Raw genomic sequence first — 20,642 nt, forward strand, 5'->3', positions numbered from 1 at the left:
GTAATGGGACAGGTTAAGAAACAAAACATTGATCAGGAGTAGCTGTAAATGGCAGCAACAGAACCATTACCAGCACTAGCTGACCAAAAAAATGGGAGCAGCTGTTATGATCTGAAGTTACTGAAATCAGTGTTGAGTCCAGAAGGTTATAAAGTGCCTCAGCAAAAGATGAGTTAAAAACAGTGGATGTCCCTCCAAAGGGACTTAGGGGTTCAGGTACATAGATCATGAAAATGTCATGAACAGGTGCAGAAAATAATCAATAAGGCTAATGGAATGCTGGCCTTTATATCTAGAGGACTAGAGTACAAGGAGGCAGAAGTTATGCTGCAGCTACACTAAACCCTGGTTTGACCACACCTGGAGTACTGTGAGTAGTTCTGGGCACTGCATCTTCAGAAGGACATGTTGGCCTTGGAGGGAGTGCAGCGTAGGTTTACTAGAATGATACCCAGACTTCAAGGGTTAAGTTATGAGGAGAGATTACACAAATTGGGGTTGTATTCTCTAGAGTTTAGGTTAAGGGTTGATCTGACCAAAGTTTATCAGATATTAAGGGGAACAGATAGGGTGGATAGAGAGAAACTATTTCCGCTGGTTGGGGATTCTAGGACGAGGGGGCACAGTCTAAAAATTAGAGCCAGACCTTTCAGGAGTGAGATTAGAAAACATTTCCACACACAAAGGGTGGTAGAGATTTGGAACTCTCTTCCGCAAACGGCAATTGATACTAGCTCAATTGCTAATTTTAAATCTGAGATAGATAGCTTTTTGGCAAAGGTATTAAGGGATATGGACCAAAGGCAGGTATATGGAGTTAGATCACAGATCAGCCATGATCTTATCAAACGGTGGAGCAGGCACGAGGGGCTGAATGGCCTACTCCTGTTCCTATGAGGTGCTGTTCCTCGAGCTTAATTGGAACAGTGTAACAGGCTAAGGATAGAGAGGTCAGAGTGGGAGTGGGAAGGGGGAATAAAAATGGCAAGCGACCGGCAGGTCAGGGTCACGCTTGCGGACAGAACGGAGGTGTTCATCAAAGCGATCACCCAGTCTGCGTTTGGTCTCCCCAGTGTAGAGGAGACCACATTGTGTGCAGCGCATATAGTATTTTAAATTGAAAGAAGTACAAGTAAACTGCTGTTTGACCTGGAAGGAGTGTGTGGGGCCCTGGATGGTGGAAAGGGAGGAGGTGAAGGGGCAGATGTTGCATCTGCTGCGCTCGCATGGGAAGGTGCCTTGGGGAGGAAAGTGGGTGTTGGGGATGATGGAAGAGTTGACCAGGGTGTCATGGAGGGAACGGTCCCTTTGGAATGCTGAAAGGGGGAGGGGAAGATGTGTTTAGTGGTGGGATTGTGCTAGAGGTGGTGGAAATGGTGGAGGATGATACGTTGAATGTGGAGGCTGGAAGGGTGGAAGGTGAGGACAAGGGGGATCCTATCATGGTTCTGGGAGGGAAGGGAAGGGGTGAGAGCAGAAATTCGGGAAATAGGACGGACACAGTCGAGGGCCCTGTCAACTACAATGGAGGGGAATCCTCGTTTGAGGAAAAAGGAAGACATATTGGAAGCGCTGGTGCGGAAGGTGGCATCGTCAGAACAGATGCGACGGATAAGGAGAAACTGGGAGAAGGGAATAGAGTCGGGTGGGAGGAAGTGTAATCAAGGTAGCTGTGGGAGTCGGTGGGCTTGTAATAGATATTGGTTGACAGCCTATCCCCAGAAATGGAGATAGAGAAGTCCAGGAAGGGAAAGGGAGAGTAGGAGATGGACCATGTGAAGGCGAGGGAAGGGTGGAAATTGGAAGCGAAGTTGATGAAATTTTCCAGAAGAGAGCAGGAAACGGCACCGATAGAGTCATCAATGTACCGGAAAAAGAGGTGAGGGAGGGGACCTGAGTAGGACTGGAATAAGCATGTTTCACGTCTCCCACAAAAAGACAGGCATAGCTGGGACCCAAACGGGTTCCCATAGCGACACCTTTTATTTGGAGGAAGTGAGTGGAGTCAAAGGAGAAGTTGTTCAACGTAAGAAGTTGTTCAGCCAGGCGGAGGAGGGTGGTGGTGGTGGTGGTGGTGGATGGGGACTGGTTGGGTATCCGTTCAAGGAAGAAGCGGAGGGCCCGCAGGCTCTTCTGGTGGGGGATGGAGGTGTAGAGGGACTGGACGTCCATGGTGTAAAGGAGATGGTTAGGGCCGGGGAACTGGAAACTGTTAAAGTGGCGGCGGGCGACAGAAGAGTCGCGGATGTAGGTTGGAAGAGACTGGACAAGGGGAGAAAAAAAAGATAAGATAGGAGGAAATAAGTTCCGTGGGGCAAGAACAGGCTGAAACGATGGGTCTCCCAGGGCAGTCCTGTCTGTAGATCTTGGGGAGGAGGTAGAAGTGGGTTGGGGGACTATGAGGTTGGAGGCCGTGGAGGGAAGATCTCCAGAGGAGATAAGGTCAGTGACAGTCTGGGAAACTGGCTTGATGTTCGGCGGTGGGGTCATGGTCCAGCAGGAGGTAGGAGGAGGAGGTGTTGGAGAGTTGGCGTTTAGACTCCGCAAGGTAGAGGTCTGTTCGCCACACAACATTGCTGCCCTTGTCAGCAGGTTTAATGACGATGTCAGGGTTGGACCGAGAGTACGGAGTGCTGCGAGTTCAGAGGGAGGTAGGTTAGAATGAGTGAGGGGAGCAGAGAAATTGAGACGGCCGATGTCACGCTGGCAGTTCACAATGAAAAGATCAAGAGAGAGTAAGAGGCCCGTGGGAGGGGGTCCGGGTGGAACAAGAATTCCGAAGACGGGAGAAAGGGTCCGCTGTATGTGGGGAAAAACTCCTGGCCAAAGAAGTAGGCGCGGTGTCCAGCTCGAAATTCATGGAGGTGGGGGTGTAAGAGGATGAAGCTAAGGCCTTTACTGGGGACTGATCATTCAGGATCAGAGAGGGGAAGGTCAGAGGGGATAGTGAAAACATGACAAAGGGTGAACATCACCATTACTATCCATTTAATTCGCACCCCTAGGAACTGGGTTAAGATTCCTTCAAATTAATTTTTTTCTAATACCATGAGAAGACTTTCGTCCCATCTATCCACGTTCAGATTCTACTCCAAAGGTGAAAGGACAGCATTATAAATCCTGACCCACACAGCATACACATTGATCCAAAGTTCCAAATATACAATTCCACCAGCTCTTCCTCCTCCCTGAACCCTTAAATGTGTTGGGATCAAGACTCATTTCATCTTCTCCTACTTCAGGATAGCCAATCTTGCAAAACTCAAGGGCTGGAAAAAGAAATCATATACAGATAAAGAGCCACAAACTTTAAAGTATGCTCACTGATATTCTTGCTGGATCTACACAGATAAGTAATTTTGTCCTATGGCAGGTGTATTCAGAATCATTACCAACTGTTAAGAACATTTAGAATTTCACCTCTGCATGACACTCAGTTAAAAGATGTCACTTTTTTCAAATTAGCGATCATTAAAACACAAGGGGGAACATTCTACAATTTTCAATTTCAATGAAATTGAAACATTGATAACGTGAAAATTCCATTTACCAAACCTCCCCCTTGCTCTGATCCTAGTAGTCAAGGATGAAAACAAATTGGAAACTCCTTTTTCGTTTTAAAAAAACCCTGCAATTTCTCCAAAAGACAAACCAAAAATTTTAGCTAAACTTGCTGTAATCCAGCCTATTCTAGTTTTTCTTCCTTCTACCAATCAAAAAAAAACTGCATTTTTGAAACAAGGATAGTCTTTCAACAACTAAAAGAATCATGAAGCTTCTCAACCTGAAGATTGCACGTGATTTCTAAAAATAAGAACTTCTCCATGTATCCCCATTTTCCAGAGCCATTCTTAATCGATTTTGCATTTCAGCGTGACACAAGTTAAATACTTGTCTTACGTAACCCAGATTTATAACTCTGTGGTCTTTGAGAGAGAATGAGAGCACGAGGGGGAATGAGAAAACGCATGGGAAAAGAGAGTGATAGGGAGCAAGAGAATATGAGAGAGCATGCAAAGAAATCGGTGGAAAAGCACATCGGCTGATTTCTATGGGCACAGATTGCAAAACCTTTGGTGTTCCTGATCACAATCTAGAAGGCAGATCTAATTTAAACCTCATTACTGAACATGAAAAAGTTTAAAAGCTGTACATTTGATACATCTATTTAAAAAAAACTGATTATCCATTCCCCCCCTAAAAATAATCAATTAAAAAGAACTATTTTGCAAAGAGATTACCTTGCTACAAGCAGTTCGTACAATCTTACTGAAATATGAAAGATATTAACAAGAGAAACGTTACTTTTTAGTTCAATATTGACATTCAGGGAGGTAAATATCCTTATACATTAAAAGTCAGAAGGATGAAACTTCTGTTAAGTAACTGTCTTCATAACCATGTTGTGAAATTGCAGAAGATGGCACCATTTCTTATTGCACACGAAGCAAAATATGACAATATTTTGTGTCAACCATGCTTTTGTCGTACTTCAAGGTGTCAAATGTGTTAAAAAGAGAGCAGTCATTGCATGCTGCTTTCATTTGAGGTGGAACCAAAAGTTCATGAGCGCCTCCAAATCTGCAAACTTCTCTCACCAAAAAAAAAATTAACCTTTAACTGACTTCTGGATTCCCCAATCCCCGCCAAGATTTAGGTGACATTGGGAATGCCACATTTATCGCCTATCACTACTTGCAATTAGACTTTATGGCCCAAAAGGGAAAAGCAACCTTAACCATGGGTCATCCTTAACAGCAGAATAGATTGTGCATTACATGATATAGCACTTCTGTCATTATGAGAAAGTGCGTCATACAACTTACTATGAACAACACCATGGATTTCCACTAGTAGTTAACATACAGTCTAATCTTAATTCAAAGTTGCTTAATTCAAATTATCTGATAAATTCAATTATTTTTAAGCACTGTTATCACTTTGCTGCATTATTTACATTACTTAATAAAAAAAAAGGACTCATCCAATAATTTATAAGTGCAAAAAAGGCTGAATTATCAGGAGTATTACAACAGATTCAAAATATTTTGGCTAGCCATCTCGGAATGGAAAGACGGCTTGTTTTGTTGTGGCCAATCGTGTCCTTTGTTATTCAGCACCTCTCATCAGAAGGGAGCTTATGGGCAGGGTAGCTAAACAAAGCATTCAAAGTGACACACTTCAGCCACAAAAGAACCGCACACAGCTCACGTAAGTGGTTGGCCACTCCTGCCCTATTCTCACTCATTTGTTTCCAAAATCTCAAAAGTATGGCACTCCTTACTTCCCTTTCTCCTCAAATCCAAAGCCCAAGCTTACTGCTCACTAATCACTTCTCGGTTTATCTTGTTCTTTCTCGTATTTGTTCAATCTTGGACGTGACCTGCATTATGATTGCACAAGTGATTGGGCACAGCTGAAATCTGATGATTTGTTGTTCAATTAACAAAGTCCCAACGGGAAGTGAAAAGGCTGCTTTATGACCAACAGCAGATCACTTGGCAATTCATTTTGGTTTTGGGAGAAAACATATTGCACCAGACTCCTACTAACTTTTACTTAATATTCTCTTATCACACTTGTACACTGAACTTCAATGATGACTACATAGAATTACACAGAATGTACAGCACAGAAACAGGCCATTCAGCCCAACAGTGTTTATGCTCCACACGAGCCTCCTCCCTCTCTACTTCATCTAACCCTATCAGAATATCCTTCTATTCCTTTCTCCCTCATGTGTTTATCTAGTTTTCCCTTAAAAGCATCTATGCTAGTCACCTCAACTACTTCTTGTGATAGTGAGTTCCACATTCTAACCACTCTCTGGGTAAAGAAGTTTCTCCTGAGTTCCCTATTGGATTTATTAGTGACTATCTTACATTTATGGCCCCAAGTTCTGGTCTCCCCCGCAAGTGGAAACATCATCTCTACGTCTACTCTAACAAACCCTTTCATAATCTTAAAGACCTCTATCAGGTCACCCCTCAGCAGCCTGCTCAATCTTTCCTGATAGGTATAACCTCTCAGTTCTGGTATCATTCTAGTAAGTCATTTTTGCACCTTCTCCTGTGCCTCTATATCCTTTTTATATTATGGAGACCAGAACTTTTCACAGTGCTCCAAGTATGGTCTAACCAAGGTTCTATACAAGTTTAACATAACTTCTCTGCTTTTCAATTCTATCCTTCTAGAAATGAACCCCAGTGCTTGGTTTGCTTTTTTTAAAAAAAAAGTGGCCTTATTAACCTGCATCACTACTTTTATTGATTTGTGAATCTGTACCCCCAGATCCCTCTGCTCCTCTAACCCATTTAGACTCTTATTATCCAAGCAGTATGTGGCCCCCCTTATTCTTCCTACCAAAATGTAATACCTCACACTTAACTATATTATTTGCCAATTACACGCCCATTCTACAAGTTTATTAATGCCTTCCTGTATTTTGTCACAGTCCTCCTCAGTATTAACTATACCCACGGTTTGGTGTGGTCCACAAATTTTGAAATTATACTCTGAGTTTTGCAAATTACGTGCTGCTCCTCACCATAAGATCGATGATTGGAATCACCTGCTCCGTAAATGGTGAACAACAGCGGTCCCAGCACCGATCCTTGTGGAACACCACCTCCCATCTTTGCCAGTCTGAGTAACTACCTTTCACCTCTACTCTCCATTTTCTGTTTTGTAGCCAGCTTGCTATCCATTCTGCTACTTGTCCCCTGACCTTAGTCATGAGCATACTATACAGTATCTTAATGAAGGCCTTTTGAAAATCCAAATATATTACATCTATTGCATTACCCTTGTTTAACCTTTCTGTTACTTCTTCAAAGAATTCAATAAGGTTGGTCAAGCATGTATTTCAGGTTATGGCTCAAGGTTAACGTTACCTCTCAAAGGAGATGTTTTTTGTATCAAGGTATGTAGAAACAATGGGGGATGTGAGACGATTTGCGACCTGATCCCTTGTTGGTCTTATGGAGGATAACGTGAGGCCTTGTTGCTCCTGCGAGAGCTCAAAGTGTTCTCGGTCTACGACCTGGTTATCGTGGTCTACCTCTACAAACTCTGCCCAGTCAGCTGTCACCAGAAAGGAAATCATGACAATCTTAATAGAAACTAACAGAACATCATTGTAATTTAAAAACCATTTATATATGGCAATAAAAACTATTTGGTTAGTGAAGACTCATGGCTTCACTTCTGATTTTTTTTTTTGCTTTAAGAACTGGTAAACAGGTAGACAGTAATCAAAAAGGTTAATGGAATGTTGGCCTTTATCTCAAGGGGGTTGGATTACAAAGGAGAGTAAGTTATCCTTCAGTTGTTTGGAGCCTTGGTCAGGCCCCATCTGGAGAACTGCATTCAGTTTTGGGCACCACACATCAGGAAGGATGTATTGGCCTTGGAGGGGATGCAGCACAGATTCACCAGAATGATACCAGGGCTTGGAGGGTTAAATTATAAGGACAGGTTGCATAAGCTTGGCTTGTATTCTTTTGAGTATAGAAGATTGAAGGGTGATCTGATCAGGGGGTTTAAAATGTTAAAAGAATTGGGTAGGGTAGATACAGAGGAACTATTTCCTCTGATGGGGGAAAGTCAAGAACGAGGGGACATAATCATAAAATTAGAGCTAGGCCATTTAAGAGTGAAATCAGGAAGCACTTTTCCCACACAAAGAGAAATCTGGAATTCTCTCCCCAAAAGGCTGTGAATGCTGGGACAATTGGAGCTTTCATGACTGAGATCGACAGATTTTTGTTGGGTATCGAGGGATATGGAACTAAGGCGGGTATATTGAGTTGAGGTACAGATCAGCCATGATCTAATTGAATGGCGGAGCAGGTCCAAGGGGCTGAAGGTCTTACTCCTCTTCCAATGTTCCATTCTTCACGTGTGAATCTAGACAGTATGTGCAGGTAGACTATTTGACAATGATGGTCATCATAGCCAAACTTGATACTGTCCTTATCCAAGGTGCATATATGCGTATTTTCCAGAAAGAGTTATGGGATAGCAATCAGGAGTGAAAGTCCTGCCTGATTTCTCCCCTCCTCCCACTTTCTTGGCTATTAGCACAGAGGACATAATCCAACTGTAACACCACTAATGCCACCCTAGCTAAGATCAGCACAAAGGATGGAACCGGAGGCCTTTCTTTTCTGTACGATTCAGAATTACACCAGGCAATGCATTTACCCACTAAGCCAAGAGGGGATCTCTCGCAATGGTCTTGTTGGGCCCAATTGCCTTTCCTGCTCCCCATGCATTTTTATGATAACTCTGCTCACTGAATTGCTTGGTTTACAATGTGGCTGCCTCAGGATTAATATAAATGGAGGGGAAAAAAAAAAAATTGAAAACAAAGGCTAGCTACTTGAACTTGAAGTAACGATACTTACGCTTGCCCTTAAACATGTAGCTCCGATGGCCCCTTTCCCACCTCATATTCTCAAAGTTCAGTAAGGTGGTATCCACTCGCAGGTTGGCACCACTCTTCCACACACGGTACACATCGCTTGGGCACATCTTCGACACCAGGGGAACTGGGAGAAGTGAGAAAAATGGAGGAAATGTGTAGAAGCAAAAGAAGGGAAGATTTTTTTTAATAAAGGAAAAAAAAGAGGGATGGTAAGGAAAAGGAAACAAAATTTAGATCATATTTTTCATTCTTGCATTTTTAGACACCTTAGCTACCATACTGAAGTGTGCATTTGTAGTGAAAATATTACTTTTAACGGTTGTCCTGTTACACATAGTCACAATACATAATGAGTTTAAGAGGTAGCTACAGTTAAATTCTGCGTCACCAGCCTAAATTGATACAAATATTGAAAGGCTTTGTCGGTCGTCTCCATGGTTAGCAGATGGAGAGACGAAGCAATTCACATAATTCAAACATAAAGAACGTTGTGTGATTGGTTCAGTTACGTGCATAACTGACAATGACAGCGGCTTTTTTTTCAATAGAGTTGTGTGTTATATAAATCCACGTAGTCCTGGCAACTGTTTTAGGGGTATATACGTTGACTCTTTCAAATCAGAGTAAATCCAAATGTGCTCAGGTCCTGGAGTGGGCTTGAACCCAGAACATTCTGACTCAGAGGAGAGAGTGACACCAACAGAGCCAAGCTCAAATAGACAAGTAATTGATCCTTGCTGGATCAAACCAAATTTTCAGTCTTCTTTCTCAATGTCAATCCTTTCTCATGTTCCCTTTTTCCAATTATGCTATTCCCCCTTAGATGGGGCCTCATTGTTTACGGTGTTGAAATTTCAATGCATCGTGACATGGAGTAATACGATACAAGGTTTATCTTCTTACATGGAAATCTCCCAATCTCAATTGGGTCATCTGAGATAAGAGTAAAGCAGAAGGGGACATCCATCCTACTGCATCTCCTTGCAACTAGCACAGGTAGAAGATATGAGTAGGTTGCCTGCCCACCTTCTTGGCTAAAGAATTCCACATGGTGGCGGAGAACAGAAAAAATCAGGTCACCTATAGAAATACACAATGGTGCAATATTTTGGGAACTCCAACAGTAGGAGGTGGGTCCATGCCTACAATGCCCATGTTGACCTCATAATCTGAGCCATGCCACTGTGATGATGAGAATCCAGGTATCATCCCATATAAAAAGCACAGGGAGAGTCACTTCAAGTAGCTCATGTGTGTCTCTCAGTAGTTTGCTATTAGGGCAGCAGTAGCTGGGAACAGATCACCCTTAAAACAAAAAAACAAAAGCCACCTGCAGAAGGATGACTGTCAACCTGAACGTACATAGAATTAGTTAATTTAAAAACAAAGAATACTTACTCCAGCTGGTAAACTCCCATTTCATCTCCACATAGAAATCAGAAGTCTGTTATTAAAATGTTAAAAAGTGGGTGTTAGGCACATCAAGTCTAAGGGCTGCAGAGTGCATTAAAATGTAAAAAGAACAATTGACTCCTCAGCTAACAGTGAACTCAATACCCAGTATCCAAAAGGCCTGAACCAGTTACTATCGTTAGGATTTACTTTAATATTCATCAGTTCAAAAGGAATTGTTTTGTTTAAGGAGTAACTGATGAGAGATCATTAAGGGAACCAACTAGGAGGCATGACTAAGCCACTAGAGTGCGAGGCTAATTTAGCAACACAGACCCTTTCTGTTATACTGAAACACCTTTGGTTAAAAAAAATTGGTTAAAAAAATAACTCAGCAAGTGAGGGATTTCAATGCTGGGAAATTGACTAATTTGTCTATTTTCAGCATCAAACTTTCCTAGGCTAGATAAAGCATGGGTTACATATAAAGCTGCCTCCATACTCACCCAACAATGCAGCTTAAGCCTGACTTCATAAAAAGCATCTTAGTGCCATAGTGCAACATTTCCATTTCCCCACACTGGGCACCTTTACAATTTCCACTTAATTATGGTAGCTTTGTGTTCTTGATTCACAACTACCAGTGGTCCGATTAGCTGGGTGCAAAGACATTCATCCTAAAAGTCGGGACTAAATTTTAACCAAGCATCCCTATGATATGATCAGTGATAACTTAACATTAAATTTATATCACCCATATAAAAAGGGCAGTAATTTTTTTTTTAAAGTGACATCCATCTTTCAGGAGGAATATCTCTAAAAAGACTGAGGATTTCAGAGAGAAGTATAGAAAGGTAACAGGGATGATCCCAATGCCGAGATCTTTGAGCTACTGTGAAAAGTTCAGAGGGCTCAATTTAGCCAAACTGGGAATGATCGATGAGCAGACTTGATTCACCAGTTCAAAATTACAAAGCAGGACTGTATCTAAATAAGAAGTTATAATTACATCATTATGCAATTCCCCCCAATGACTCAAACAGTTGCCGAGTCATACAGATCTGGAAAATCCCCAGTGTGCGTCGAATTAACAGATCTCAGCAGTTAGGTGATATAATTGCCTTTCAGTGTCCCTGGACTAGGACGAGAGGGGAGAAAATGTCGACCCAGGCTCTTGTTCCTAACTGCAATCTAATAATTCTTGCTTGAAAGGGTATGTGGGGACATCCAGTGAGGGCAACTATTCAGCTGCAGCGCCCAGCACAATCAAACAGCCAATTGATAAACAGCATCTCGGCTTATACAGGAAGAATGGTTACTTGGGCCAGTTACCAGAGGGCTGCTGTTGCTTGGGAAATGTACCCGTTATAAATCAGTACCTTCTGAAGAGCAGGCAAAGAAAAGGAGGGGGGAGGGGGAGTAAAGAAATTAGTGAACCTGGCTGATGACAGGAGTGAACAAGGAATTTCTTAATTTGTGGTATAAATTGGCACATATCAAGAATGCAACATCCATTGATTTTGAGAGTGGGATGACCAGGTTTCTGGTTTGAGAGAGAATGGAGAAGTATAGATTTGAATCAAGGTGGAATTGGACTAGCTCCTGCTTTAGGAGAATGGCGGGATACATACTTGGACAAGAGGTTAAATTGTGAACAGATTTAATTCTGAGTACAGAATCACAATGGAAATGAAATATATGAGTTGAACGGCCTTTATCATGTCTAAAAATGTATACTTCTGTTGCTAAAACTTGGATGCAAGAACAGTTGTTACCGTTTGTATCTTGTTGAGTAGTTCTGGAACTCCATTCAGCTGTGAGTTTATTCGATTGTAGTCTCGATACTGAAGAATTTTCTCCAGTAGCTCAGGATCTCCTGTGCTAACTGCTTCTTGTAGAACTGAAGAGAATGAAACATTAAACCAATAATCACCAACTGAGAATATGCTTACGAGATGCTCTAACAGAAGATGGGATAGACAAGATTTATACCTATTACCTTCTAATGTGTCAATGCCAGTCCAAGAGTTTCCTACCAATGTGATGTCCTTTACAAATCTCCCTGCACCAAGTCAGTTTATCGCAGCAGAGGCAGCAGTTGGTGTGCCACAGTTGGTCTCAGTGCCCATGGGTTAGGGAACAGAGAGTCAACCGGGATTCCTACTCTGGATGACCATCAAGTGATCACTCCTGGACAGGATTGGGCTCATCCGATTTCAATGGAAATGAAAATCGGGCGGCCGATCCAAAGGGCTAGTTTTACGCTTGGACATCAAGTTGATGAATTACCCCAACGTCTTCAGAAGAGGGAAAAGAAATGACCGGAAATGCGTCCAACCAATATAGATTCTGAGTAATTACCTCACTTTTCAGCCCCCACCTTAAATGCTGTTTCCTTGCTACTAACTGCATCCCTCTACCCAGCCACTCACTCAAGCTGGACCCTTGGTGTTCTGTTCAACCTCTAGCCGAGTTCAGATACCACATTCTAACCATTGCCAAGACTGCTCACTTCCACCTCCACGATATCCAGCTCCACCACTACCTCAGCCTGCGTCCTGGAAACACTTTTGCATGGTTTTGCCGCTTTTATATTAGATTACTCCAATGTACACCTTGCCGGCTGCCCATCTTCCACAAACTCCAAATTATCCAAAACTCAGCTACCCATATCCTGTCTCACACTGAGTGCTACTTGCCCATCACCCCATCCTCACTGATCTACAATGGATCCCTGTCCCCCAATGCAATTAATTAAAAATCCTCATGTCCAAATCTCTCTATGGCCTCAAATTACCTAGCTCTGCAACTTCTTCCAGCCTTATATCCCCTCTTGCACCCTTGGGTCCTCTGACTCCAGGATTTTGTGCATCCATCTCCCTTTAGTTCCCCTAATGGTGGCAGAACCTTGCGTCACCCCAGCCTTTCTTAAAGCCGCTCTCTCCACTTTTGAAAATCTTAAAACTCAGCTTTTCCACCAAGACGCCTCTCCTAACTCTCCCACCATTGCTCTGTATCCATTCCTTCACCCCTCTTATCCATTTTATTTTTCTCCCTTGCCTGCAAAGCATTTTGAGATGTTTTCTACACTGAAGATGCTACATAAATGCAAGTTGTTGTAGTTGTACTTTACATAGCACTACCACTCATAGTAAATGGATTGTTACAGCCTCTCTGTAAGAAGGAGGTAATAATGTGAAAAAAAACCATATAGACCTGCTGTATCCATCAGTCCCGGTCAGCCAGCCACAGGCAGGATAATGCTCTGCAGTTCTTCCCTAGCATTCTTCCACATTAAGGAAGTCCTAAAGCTATCAGCTCAGAAGCAATAGGTCTATAAATTATTTTTTTTTTATTAAGAAAAAGTTACATTTAATTCTTGTACATGACTTCTTGTAAGAAGATCTAATTCTGTCTGCTTTCAGCTGCTGTCAGTAACTTTTTGTTAACGAGCCCCGAGAAGCAAGTCGATTACCTGCCAAAGAAACATCTAAATTCAGGCCCACTTGGCCAGGCTGCTAGGGTTAATGGGTAGCTCGCTGAAGAAAATTCTTCCCTTCCCAGGTGGTGTGGTTTGTTGCTCTACTGCCATCTGACCACAGGCTGTTAGGATGTGGTTGAACACATGTGCAGTTCCTCATGCTGCATGATTCAGCCATGCTTGTGTTGTCAGAGGCTAAGCACTACCACACAGGGTGGGAGGCAAAATAAATGCAAAAGGGAGGAAAAATCAGATCAACCTGGACTGCTTTTGTGGGCACCCACTACAGCAGCAATGGGTTGAATTAGAAAACAAAAATTCCCTGACTCTTCCTAGGCCTCTGCCAGTCTTCCTGTTCTTCTTTCTTGTGGAAATTATGCTTCCCTCTTCCACTTCCTCCTCAGAGGCTCCCCCCACCTGCCCGAGATGGTCTTTGGTTCTGTGTCTTATGCTGGTTGGTTACTAAGCAGTCCTGACCTGTCCATCCCTTGGCATTCTCCTTGGCGACAGAGGCATTGTTTCGAAGCAGTACTTCGACACATTCCAAATGTCCTAGTGAGACGGCAAGGTGCAATGGCGTCCGACCCCGTGGATCGACTACTTCAATATCATGCTGCGGAGACAAAAAGATGGTTATCTGATATCATGAATTACTGAAATTGATTTTAAAAAATGGCTCAGTGTGCCTCACAATATGGTATTGATCCACAGACCAGGAAAGTCTCAGGTTTAATACCTGGTCTGTGTTGAGTCAGCTGATCTCAGAAAATGCAGTGGCACCAGAGTTGTGGGAGGCAGTAACAGAACTTCTTGTCCCTGAGCTAGGAAAGTTAAAAAAGTAATCAATCAAAATTCACAATCCTAATCGCAGTCCAATGACTCCTGTACGATAGTGTGCATGTGCTGATGTCAGATGAGGATTTGATCAGGTTCACCTATAAGTCCCTTCATTTTCTAATAATGTGCTAACACTCACTGCTTGGGCTCACATGTGAATAACGGTCCTTTGGGCAAGCTTCTCAAGGGATAACTATGCTACTGGGATAAATAGTCAGTGCCTTCTGGTAAAGATGGGGGAAAATTGGCAAGACAAAAAAAATGTATTCTGGTTCAGTTGTCTTATGAATATTCTTTACCACAAACTTGGATGGATTTCCCATCCCTCCAATTACTGAAAGGGGCTATCATCACACAAATAGAAACTATAAACAAGCAAAAATCAGCAAGCAGGGAGAAAATTGGGTGGGGAACAAAATAATCATGCAAACACAGAAGTTATGTTTTACTTTCCAAAAGTGTTGGACTTCCTTTTTTTACAAAAAGAAAAGGAGCTATATAACTTCACTGGTAGAAATTGCCAATATCATCTATCACTAACCAACTGTCAAGTGACTGTATTCCTTGTACCAGCAGGAAAATAAATCCAAATGTTACTTCTGATCTAAACGCTGTTCCCCTCCCCAATATTCTCACTGTGTTAAAATCAAGACTCGTTGCATCAGCTATCATTTTCTGAACTCTGTTACATTCTCAAAGAATTCTTATGCATGTTAGGTAGTGCCTGCCTTTCATAAACAATTATCTTATAACTACTGCCTCTACTCTTGTTAAATGTTTTTAAATTGGTTTGTTATAATACTCTAACATTTTTTCCTAATTTAGGCAAAGATAAAACTAACATGTCTGTTATCGTGATTCAAACCCTATCAGGATAAAAAGACTTCTGATGTTGGAGAAATAGGGATAATATATATGGAAGTACCATTTGTAGCAGTTACATACATAGTTAATCGAAGGCACAAATAATATTTGTAGGGTTTGTCCTCTGCTTCAATAATAAACAAACTTCATATTCTATAACTGTAGAACTATTAGTCATTTTGGAGGGGAGCTCATGACTTTTGTCACTTCTTCCCACCTCTGCAAGCCATGTGTGTTAAAAATAAATAAAACAACTAGTGGATAAAGATTTACTTAGTAACAAGAGAACAATGCATGAATTGAGAAAAGGTTAATTGGCCATTGAGCCTGCTCCTTCCTCAGATCGTGCACCATCTTCACTATCATGAATTTTACTTCAGCCACTTAACCTGAGGTACTGTTCTACACATTTCTACTACTTATCCTCAATATTCTAACCTGACATTCAAAGGAACAAATTCAGCTTCAAATGTTTTCACTAGGAGTCTGTTCCATCTATCCGTTATTTAAAAGGAGTGGTTCTTATTATCTCACCTTGCTTGAGACCATTTTAAAATTTATTATGGTCAAACAGTCCAAGTCAAATAACCTTTGAAATTAACTGTACCTATACGTTTCAACATTTTAAACACACCCCAGTTCAATTACTTAATTTAATGAAAGTGGGAGCCCAGTTCGTTTAGGAAATTGTAAAGACTTGAATATTTTTCGGTCAGAAAATTCAATCTTCAAGACAGTTATAGGCTCCAAATAGCAATTTCATCTGTAAATACAATCCCAGGAAGTTGCAAGGACTTTCCAACAGCCACTGAGAAGTTAAAATAATTCCCATTTGTAATCATAGAATGAAATGAAATACATCCGTACTCTCTTTCCCCAGCTGACCTACCTGTTTCAGTTCTTTCTCAACTTCTCTGTACTGGTTGTTCCAGACTAACAGGTGAAGTTTATATTTGTTATTGATGTCTTCCAATGAACACATCCTAGTTCTTCAGCTTCACCATGCACACAGCCCTCCCCCCAGCTTTCTTTTTCCCCTTAATTCCCTCCCTCCAAAAAACAGTTGGGGAAGGAAACAAACTTCTAAACTTTACAACAAAAACTTTAACAGGAAGGAATCCACAACAAGGAAATGCAATCCACCCAACTCAAAGAGGAGGGGGCAATGAAGACACGCTGACAGCTCTTTTAGTAACTGTTGGTAGCTTTGCCAATCTGAGTTCTTACAAACTTAGAATTATTCAAATTTCAGATTTATTCCTCCTTGAACGACACTGAAACGTTAATTTATTTTTTAAAAAATGTTAATTATTTGGACACCATCACCACCCCTCCTTTATATTGTGGTTAGTTCCAAATTGAAGTCGCATGTGTTGCTGGCAGGTAAAAACTTTTGAAAATAACCCTCTAGGCGGAGCATAAAGTAACAGGTCTGCATTGTTTATTCAACCCGATAGAGCGCGTTGAATCATTTGAAACGCCGTTTTAATTACAAAACGGTCTTTCAAAGATTTTCCGTCAGAAAAGAAACATTTAATAACTTCAGCTACCCCTCCTAAAAAATAATTGTGGTTGGGTTCTTCGGCGCGCGCATGCGCACCAGTGGGCGGTGCCTGGCGGTCCTCCGAGATCCCAGGATGCCAATCGGCGTTTCCAAGCACCTCGGGCCGGAGGGGAGTTTGACAGGAACTGCAGCTCGAGTTTAAACTTCGTGGGGATGGCAGTTTACCGTTAAAATTAAACGCGCCTTTCATTAAATTTAGCGTTTTATGTGTAATATTTCCCCGCTCCCTCCGATTAAAAAGGTATAATTAATCAACTGTATCTGCCCATGTCGAAAAGGCTGAGGAGCAACGACATCTGCGCTGACTGCAGCGTCCCCGGTAAGTCGAATACTGGGTGGTGGGGTGGAAAGGACTGGGAGCAGGGGAAGGGCCCTTTAAAAAAAAAATAAAACCTGAGAGTATTGTGGGTTTAGTTGAGGCTGGAGACTGAGAAGAGGAAATGCAGGCAAGTTCCAGTCCTCTGCTGATATATATAGAGAGAGAGGAAGTGAGGGAGCTTAAGCATGCATGAAAGCTGCAGCAGAGCCTGAACGAGGATACACTCAAGAAACATCCAGCGCTGTTTTTATTCTTTCATCTCCCTTTTCTGTTTCGGATCATATTGCAAAAAAATATGATTATTAGTACAAAATAGGTTGTAATAATTTGTAGCACCCACTTCCTTGAACTTGTGGTATCCACTGTGCATAAATTATAGGCTTCAGCTGTTAACTATTTACTTCTTTTATATTAAAGGCATGGGTTTTCAAAGTGGGGTTTTGTGGACCATGGGGATCTGGAAAGGCATCAGATTTCTGTCTGCCTGTGGGTGTGTACGCTGTTTGCTGCGAGCTGTGTCTTGAGCATTCTGTACTTTATATTCCTTTTGTGTGTATTGACTTACTAGCATGCCACTCGCTGTATATTAATAAAAATACATGTTCTGCAAGGATGTCACAGTTTCCCTTGCGTAGCTAATGCTATCCTTTGGAAGTTAAAGAATCTCTCCAAGTGTGTCAGTATTTACAGGGATCCCATGTAAAGTAACTGCTTAAATGGATGCTGTCTTTGTGCAAAGAGCAACAAACTTTTACATTAATTACAAACATACATGATGTAAATGGCATCACTTATGAATTACGTAATGTGATGAGAATGATATACTACTTTTCTCCCTCCTAAGCCAATGAAAATTTGTCAGTTTTTTTATGACTATGATAACATCTTAATTAAATTAATATTTTTGCTGTCAGATATTCACTGTAAATCAGTGTGCAGACATATATTTTTCAACATCTTGTGGGTCAGTAGTCTACAGCTACAGTAATGGATAATGTTGTGTAATAAGTTGTATAAATTTGAAAGTTACATGAAAAAAATTATGACATTTGTGTTTGATCATTTTTTAATTTTTACCTCTGCTATAATATCAGCCATGTCAAATCTCATGATAAAAAGAAACACTACAAGTGCTGAAAATATGAAATAAAAATGCCAGACATGCATAGCAGATTAGTTAGCATCGGAAGGAGAAAGATGGGTTAATATTTTGATCCTTCATCACAGTGTGGGTTGTGTCTTGTATGAGGTTCCTTTATTGTACTTAATAAGTAGAAACTATTTCTTTGTGTTGCAGAGGAAACTACACTGGTTTTACATTTGTGAGTTTGTAATCTGACTCTTGGTAATGCACCAAGGTTGGGAGTTGTGTACTTTGATTTGTGTTGTAATAATTGAATGCGACTCTCTTCAGTGGTGTGATGTTGCCATTTTGATATCTAAACTATTAAGTTATTTTTAAGACTGGCGATTGTGGGTTAGCCGTCATGTGATTGGAAGAGGAATACAACAAAACTGCTGTTGGGGAGCCTAAAAGGTTTACAACGTTCAGTTTGCAGTGCTGCTGTTGGGAGAGGGCAATCACTAGAGAATAATCAAATATTTTTTATTTGCCTTTGTAGTATGTGAAACTATTAGACAGACATATGCTCAGTTGTCTTATTTGTTTGTTAAAGAAAATTCTTGGGGATTCACGATAGGTTTTTCTCCAGCATGATGTGAGTCCCCTGATTACAAGGCAGAAGTATTTGCACACTGAACAAAGGGCAATACTTCAAAGATGGCTTGTATGCTGACTAGTATATAGGTCTGGTATTCTTTGCAGTATTTCTGTGCTTTAAAGTGACTAAGTCACATTCTCAACAGGGCTGAAAATTCCACTCACCAAAGGGCCATGGGTGATTTTTTTTCTCTCAGATTTCATTTGAAAACGTACACAACTCTCTTCCTTGCAAAATCAGTGCATTTATCCCAACATCTACTGTTAGTCATTTTGTCCTTTTCCAGTGTCTTTCTGCATATAATCTTTTGTGACTATTGTTTCTTTCCTACCTATTAATTGGTGTATTGCCTATGTTTAAGATACTTTGTATTTTTCTTCAATTTTCCTCTGATTTAAAAAAAAATTAACTGTTTACAAACTGTTTAAAAACTATTTATAAGTTCAAAAATAATCCTACTCACAACACCATGATGGAGCTGCTTTGGTTGAATGCGAGTTTGCTCTAATCATTCATCAACACAGTAAGTTATTAATTGCAGCTGCAAGAAGGCAGAAGCCAAGTTCTGTCCTTGACGGAAGGAAAGTTTTGGGAGTGTTACCCCATTGTTTCACTAGGATTTCAACAAGCAATTATGACCATGTGACCTTTCCGCACCATATCCTCTTGAATTATGAAAGAACATCAGCAATAGTTATCAACTGTGTCTTTCAAAATGTTGGTCAGGTATGGAGAGAGCTATTTGAGCTCCACAGCAGTAGGGAGGTAGTAACAGGTCTGTCACAAGTGGTGGTGGTGAGTAATTTGAGGTCATGAATTAAGAGTACACTACAAAAAGTGGTGTTGTGCTACATTAGAAACTATTGGTTTAAGTGCGTTTCTTTCCCTTACACCTCCGCCCCCCCCACCCCCCAAACAGCCTCCATAGCATATTGGTGCAGTACTAATGTGCTAAATAAACCCAGTGACAACACCAGTGCCATCAAGGCCGCTCTTGCAAACCTCTTAGTGGCTGGCTATGGTAGCAACAAAAGCTGAGGGAGGAAATAGCAACTGGTTGCCCTGTCAGTTAGCATAGTGCTGAAAAAAGAATCCTGCTCATCGAGCAGCCTTTAAAAGTATTTTCTACCCACCATAGCTAAGGAGTTGATGTTTGAGAGCAGGCTAATGTTTTAGATAAAGGCAAAGCAGTTTTGTTTTTCTGTTAGGTACAATAGGCTGTGTAAACGCCCCATGTACAAACTACGCTTAGTTTTTGCATATGTCATGATATACACATTTGCAATGTACCTGGTGTCCTTTTTACACTACTTTGAATTGAAAGAAAAGAAACTAAACAGTTTACACCAGTAAATTCACTTCAAAAAGGGTGTAGGTTCATAACAAGTACTAGCTTGCAGCTGTTGATGAGGCTTTAGATAAAATTAGAGTTTAACTTCTGTGGGGCTCGTGTGCTGCTGAAAGTACAGCAAAAAGCCACTTGTTGATTTTTATCAGTCAGGGGAGCCAATTGGCCCAGAAGTTACAGGATGATGTAATCCTCTTACGACATTCTGGTCATTATGATCACTGTCACTGTGTTCTGTCTAGAGAAGTTTAGAAAGGTGTCTAAAGATAGCTTTTTATGATCATGACTGAGTATTTGCTGCATCACTTTTTGCGCCAAGGCTCTATTTGTTTGTCGAGTTGTTGTCTTGTAACCAAGATTCTCTGTAGGCAGAAATGCATTCATATAGGCACCTGTCTAACTTATCACTGAATCCCATGAGAGAGAGTTTATTAAAAATAGACTTAATATTTTTACTGACTCTAGGGCTAAAAGCTATTTTTTAATTCCCCCTCCCACCCTTAGTACTACTAATACAAAGTTGGACTGTAAACCACCCACATGGCTGGAGATAGAGACTTATCCGGCAGGATGGAGATGGTAAGCTTGCAAAATAGAAAATAATTTTATGTCGCGTCTTCAAGACATTGCACAACATATACTGTTTACGACATATTTCAGGCCCTGACTTGGGGATCTGGAATTCTGC

The 20,642-nt window shown here is 41.2% G+C and overlaps 2 protein-coding genes across 11 annotated transcripts in view; one reads left to right on the top strand and one right to left on the bottom strand.

Annotated features, from left to right (window-relative positions):
* ankrd13a (ankyrin repeat domain 13A) overlaps positions 1-16,319 on the bottom strand; it is a 34,326-nt gene extending 18,007 nt beyond the window's left edge. The window contains exons 1-6 of the mRNA XM_068006017.1: positions 15,892-16,319; positions 13,779-13,914; positions 11,596-11,720; positions 9,827-9,872; positions 8,409-8,552; positions 6,894-7,083 (exon numbers count right to left, since the gene is read on the bottom strand). Coding sequence (XP_067862118.1) covers positions 6,894-7,083; positions 8,409-8,552; positions 9,827-9,872; positions 11,596-11,720; positions 13,779-13,914; positions 15,892-15,984 — 734 coding nt within the window. The 5' untranslated portion in view covers positions 15,985-16,319. The remainder of the gene's footprint in view (positions 1-6,893; positions 7,084-8,408; positions 8,553-9,826; positions 9,873-11,595; positions 11,721-13,778; positions 13,915-15,891) is intronic.
* A 324-nt stretch (positions 16,320-16,643) lies between these two features.
* Positions 16,644-20,642, top strand: part of git2a (G protein-coupled receptor kinase interacting ArfGAP 2a) — an 84,548-nt gene continuing 80,549 nt past the window's right edge. For all 10 annotated transcript variants that reach the window (XM_068006019.1, XM_068006023.1, XM_068006022.1 and 7 more), the window contains exon 1: positions 16,644-16,885. In XM_068006019.1, the coding sequence (XP_067862120.1) occupies positions 16,834-16,885 (52 nt within the window). In that variant the 5' untranslated portion in view covers positions 16,644-16,833. The remainder of the gene's footprint in view (positions 16,886-20,642) is intronic.

Source organism: Heptranchias perlo, chromosome 25, assembly GCF_035084215.1.
Source record: "Heptranchias perlo isolate sHepPer1 chromosome 25, sHepPer1.hap1, whole genome shotgun sequence".
NCBI classification, from domain to species: Eukaryota; Metazoa; Chordata; class Chondrichthyes; order Hexanchiformes; family Hexanchidae; genus Heptranchias; species Heptranchias perlo.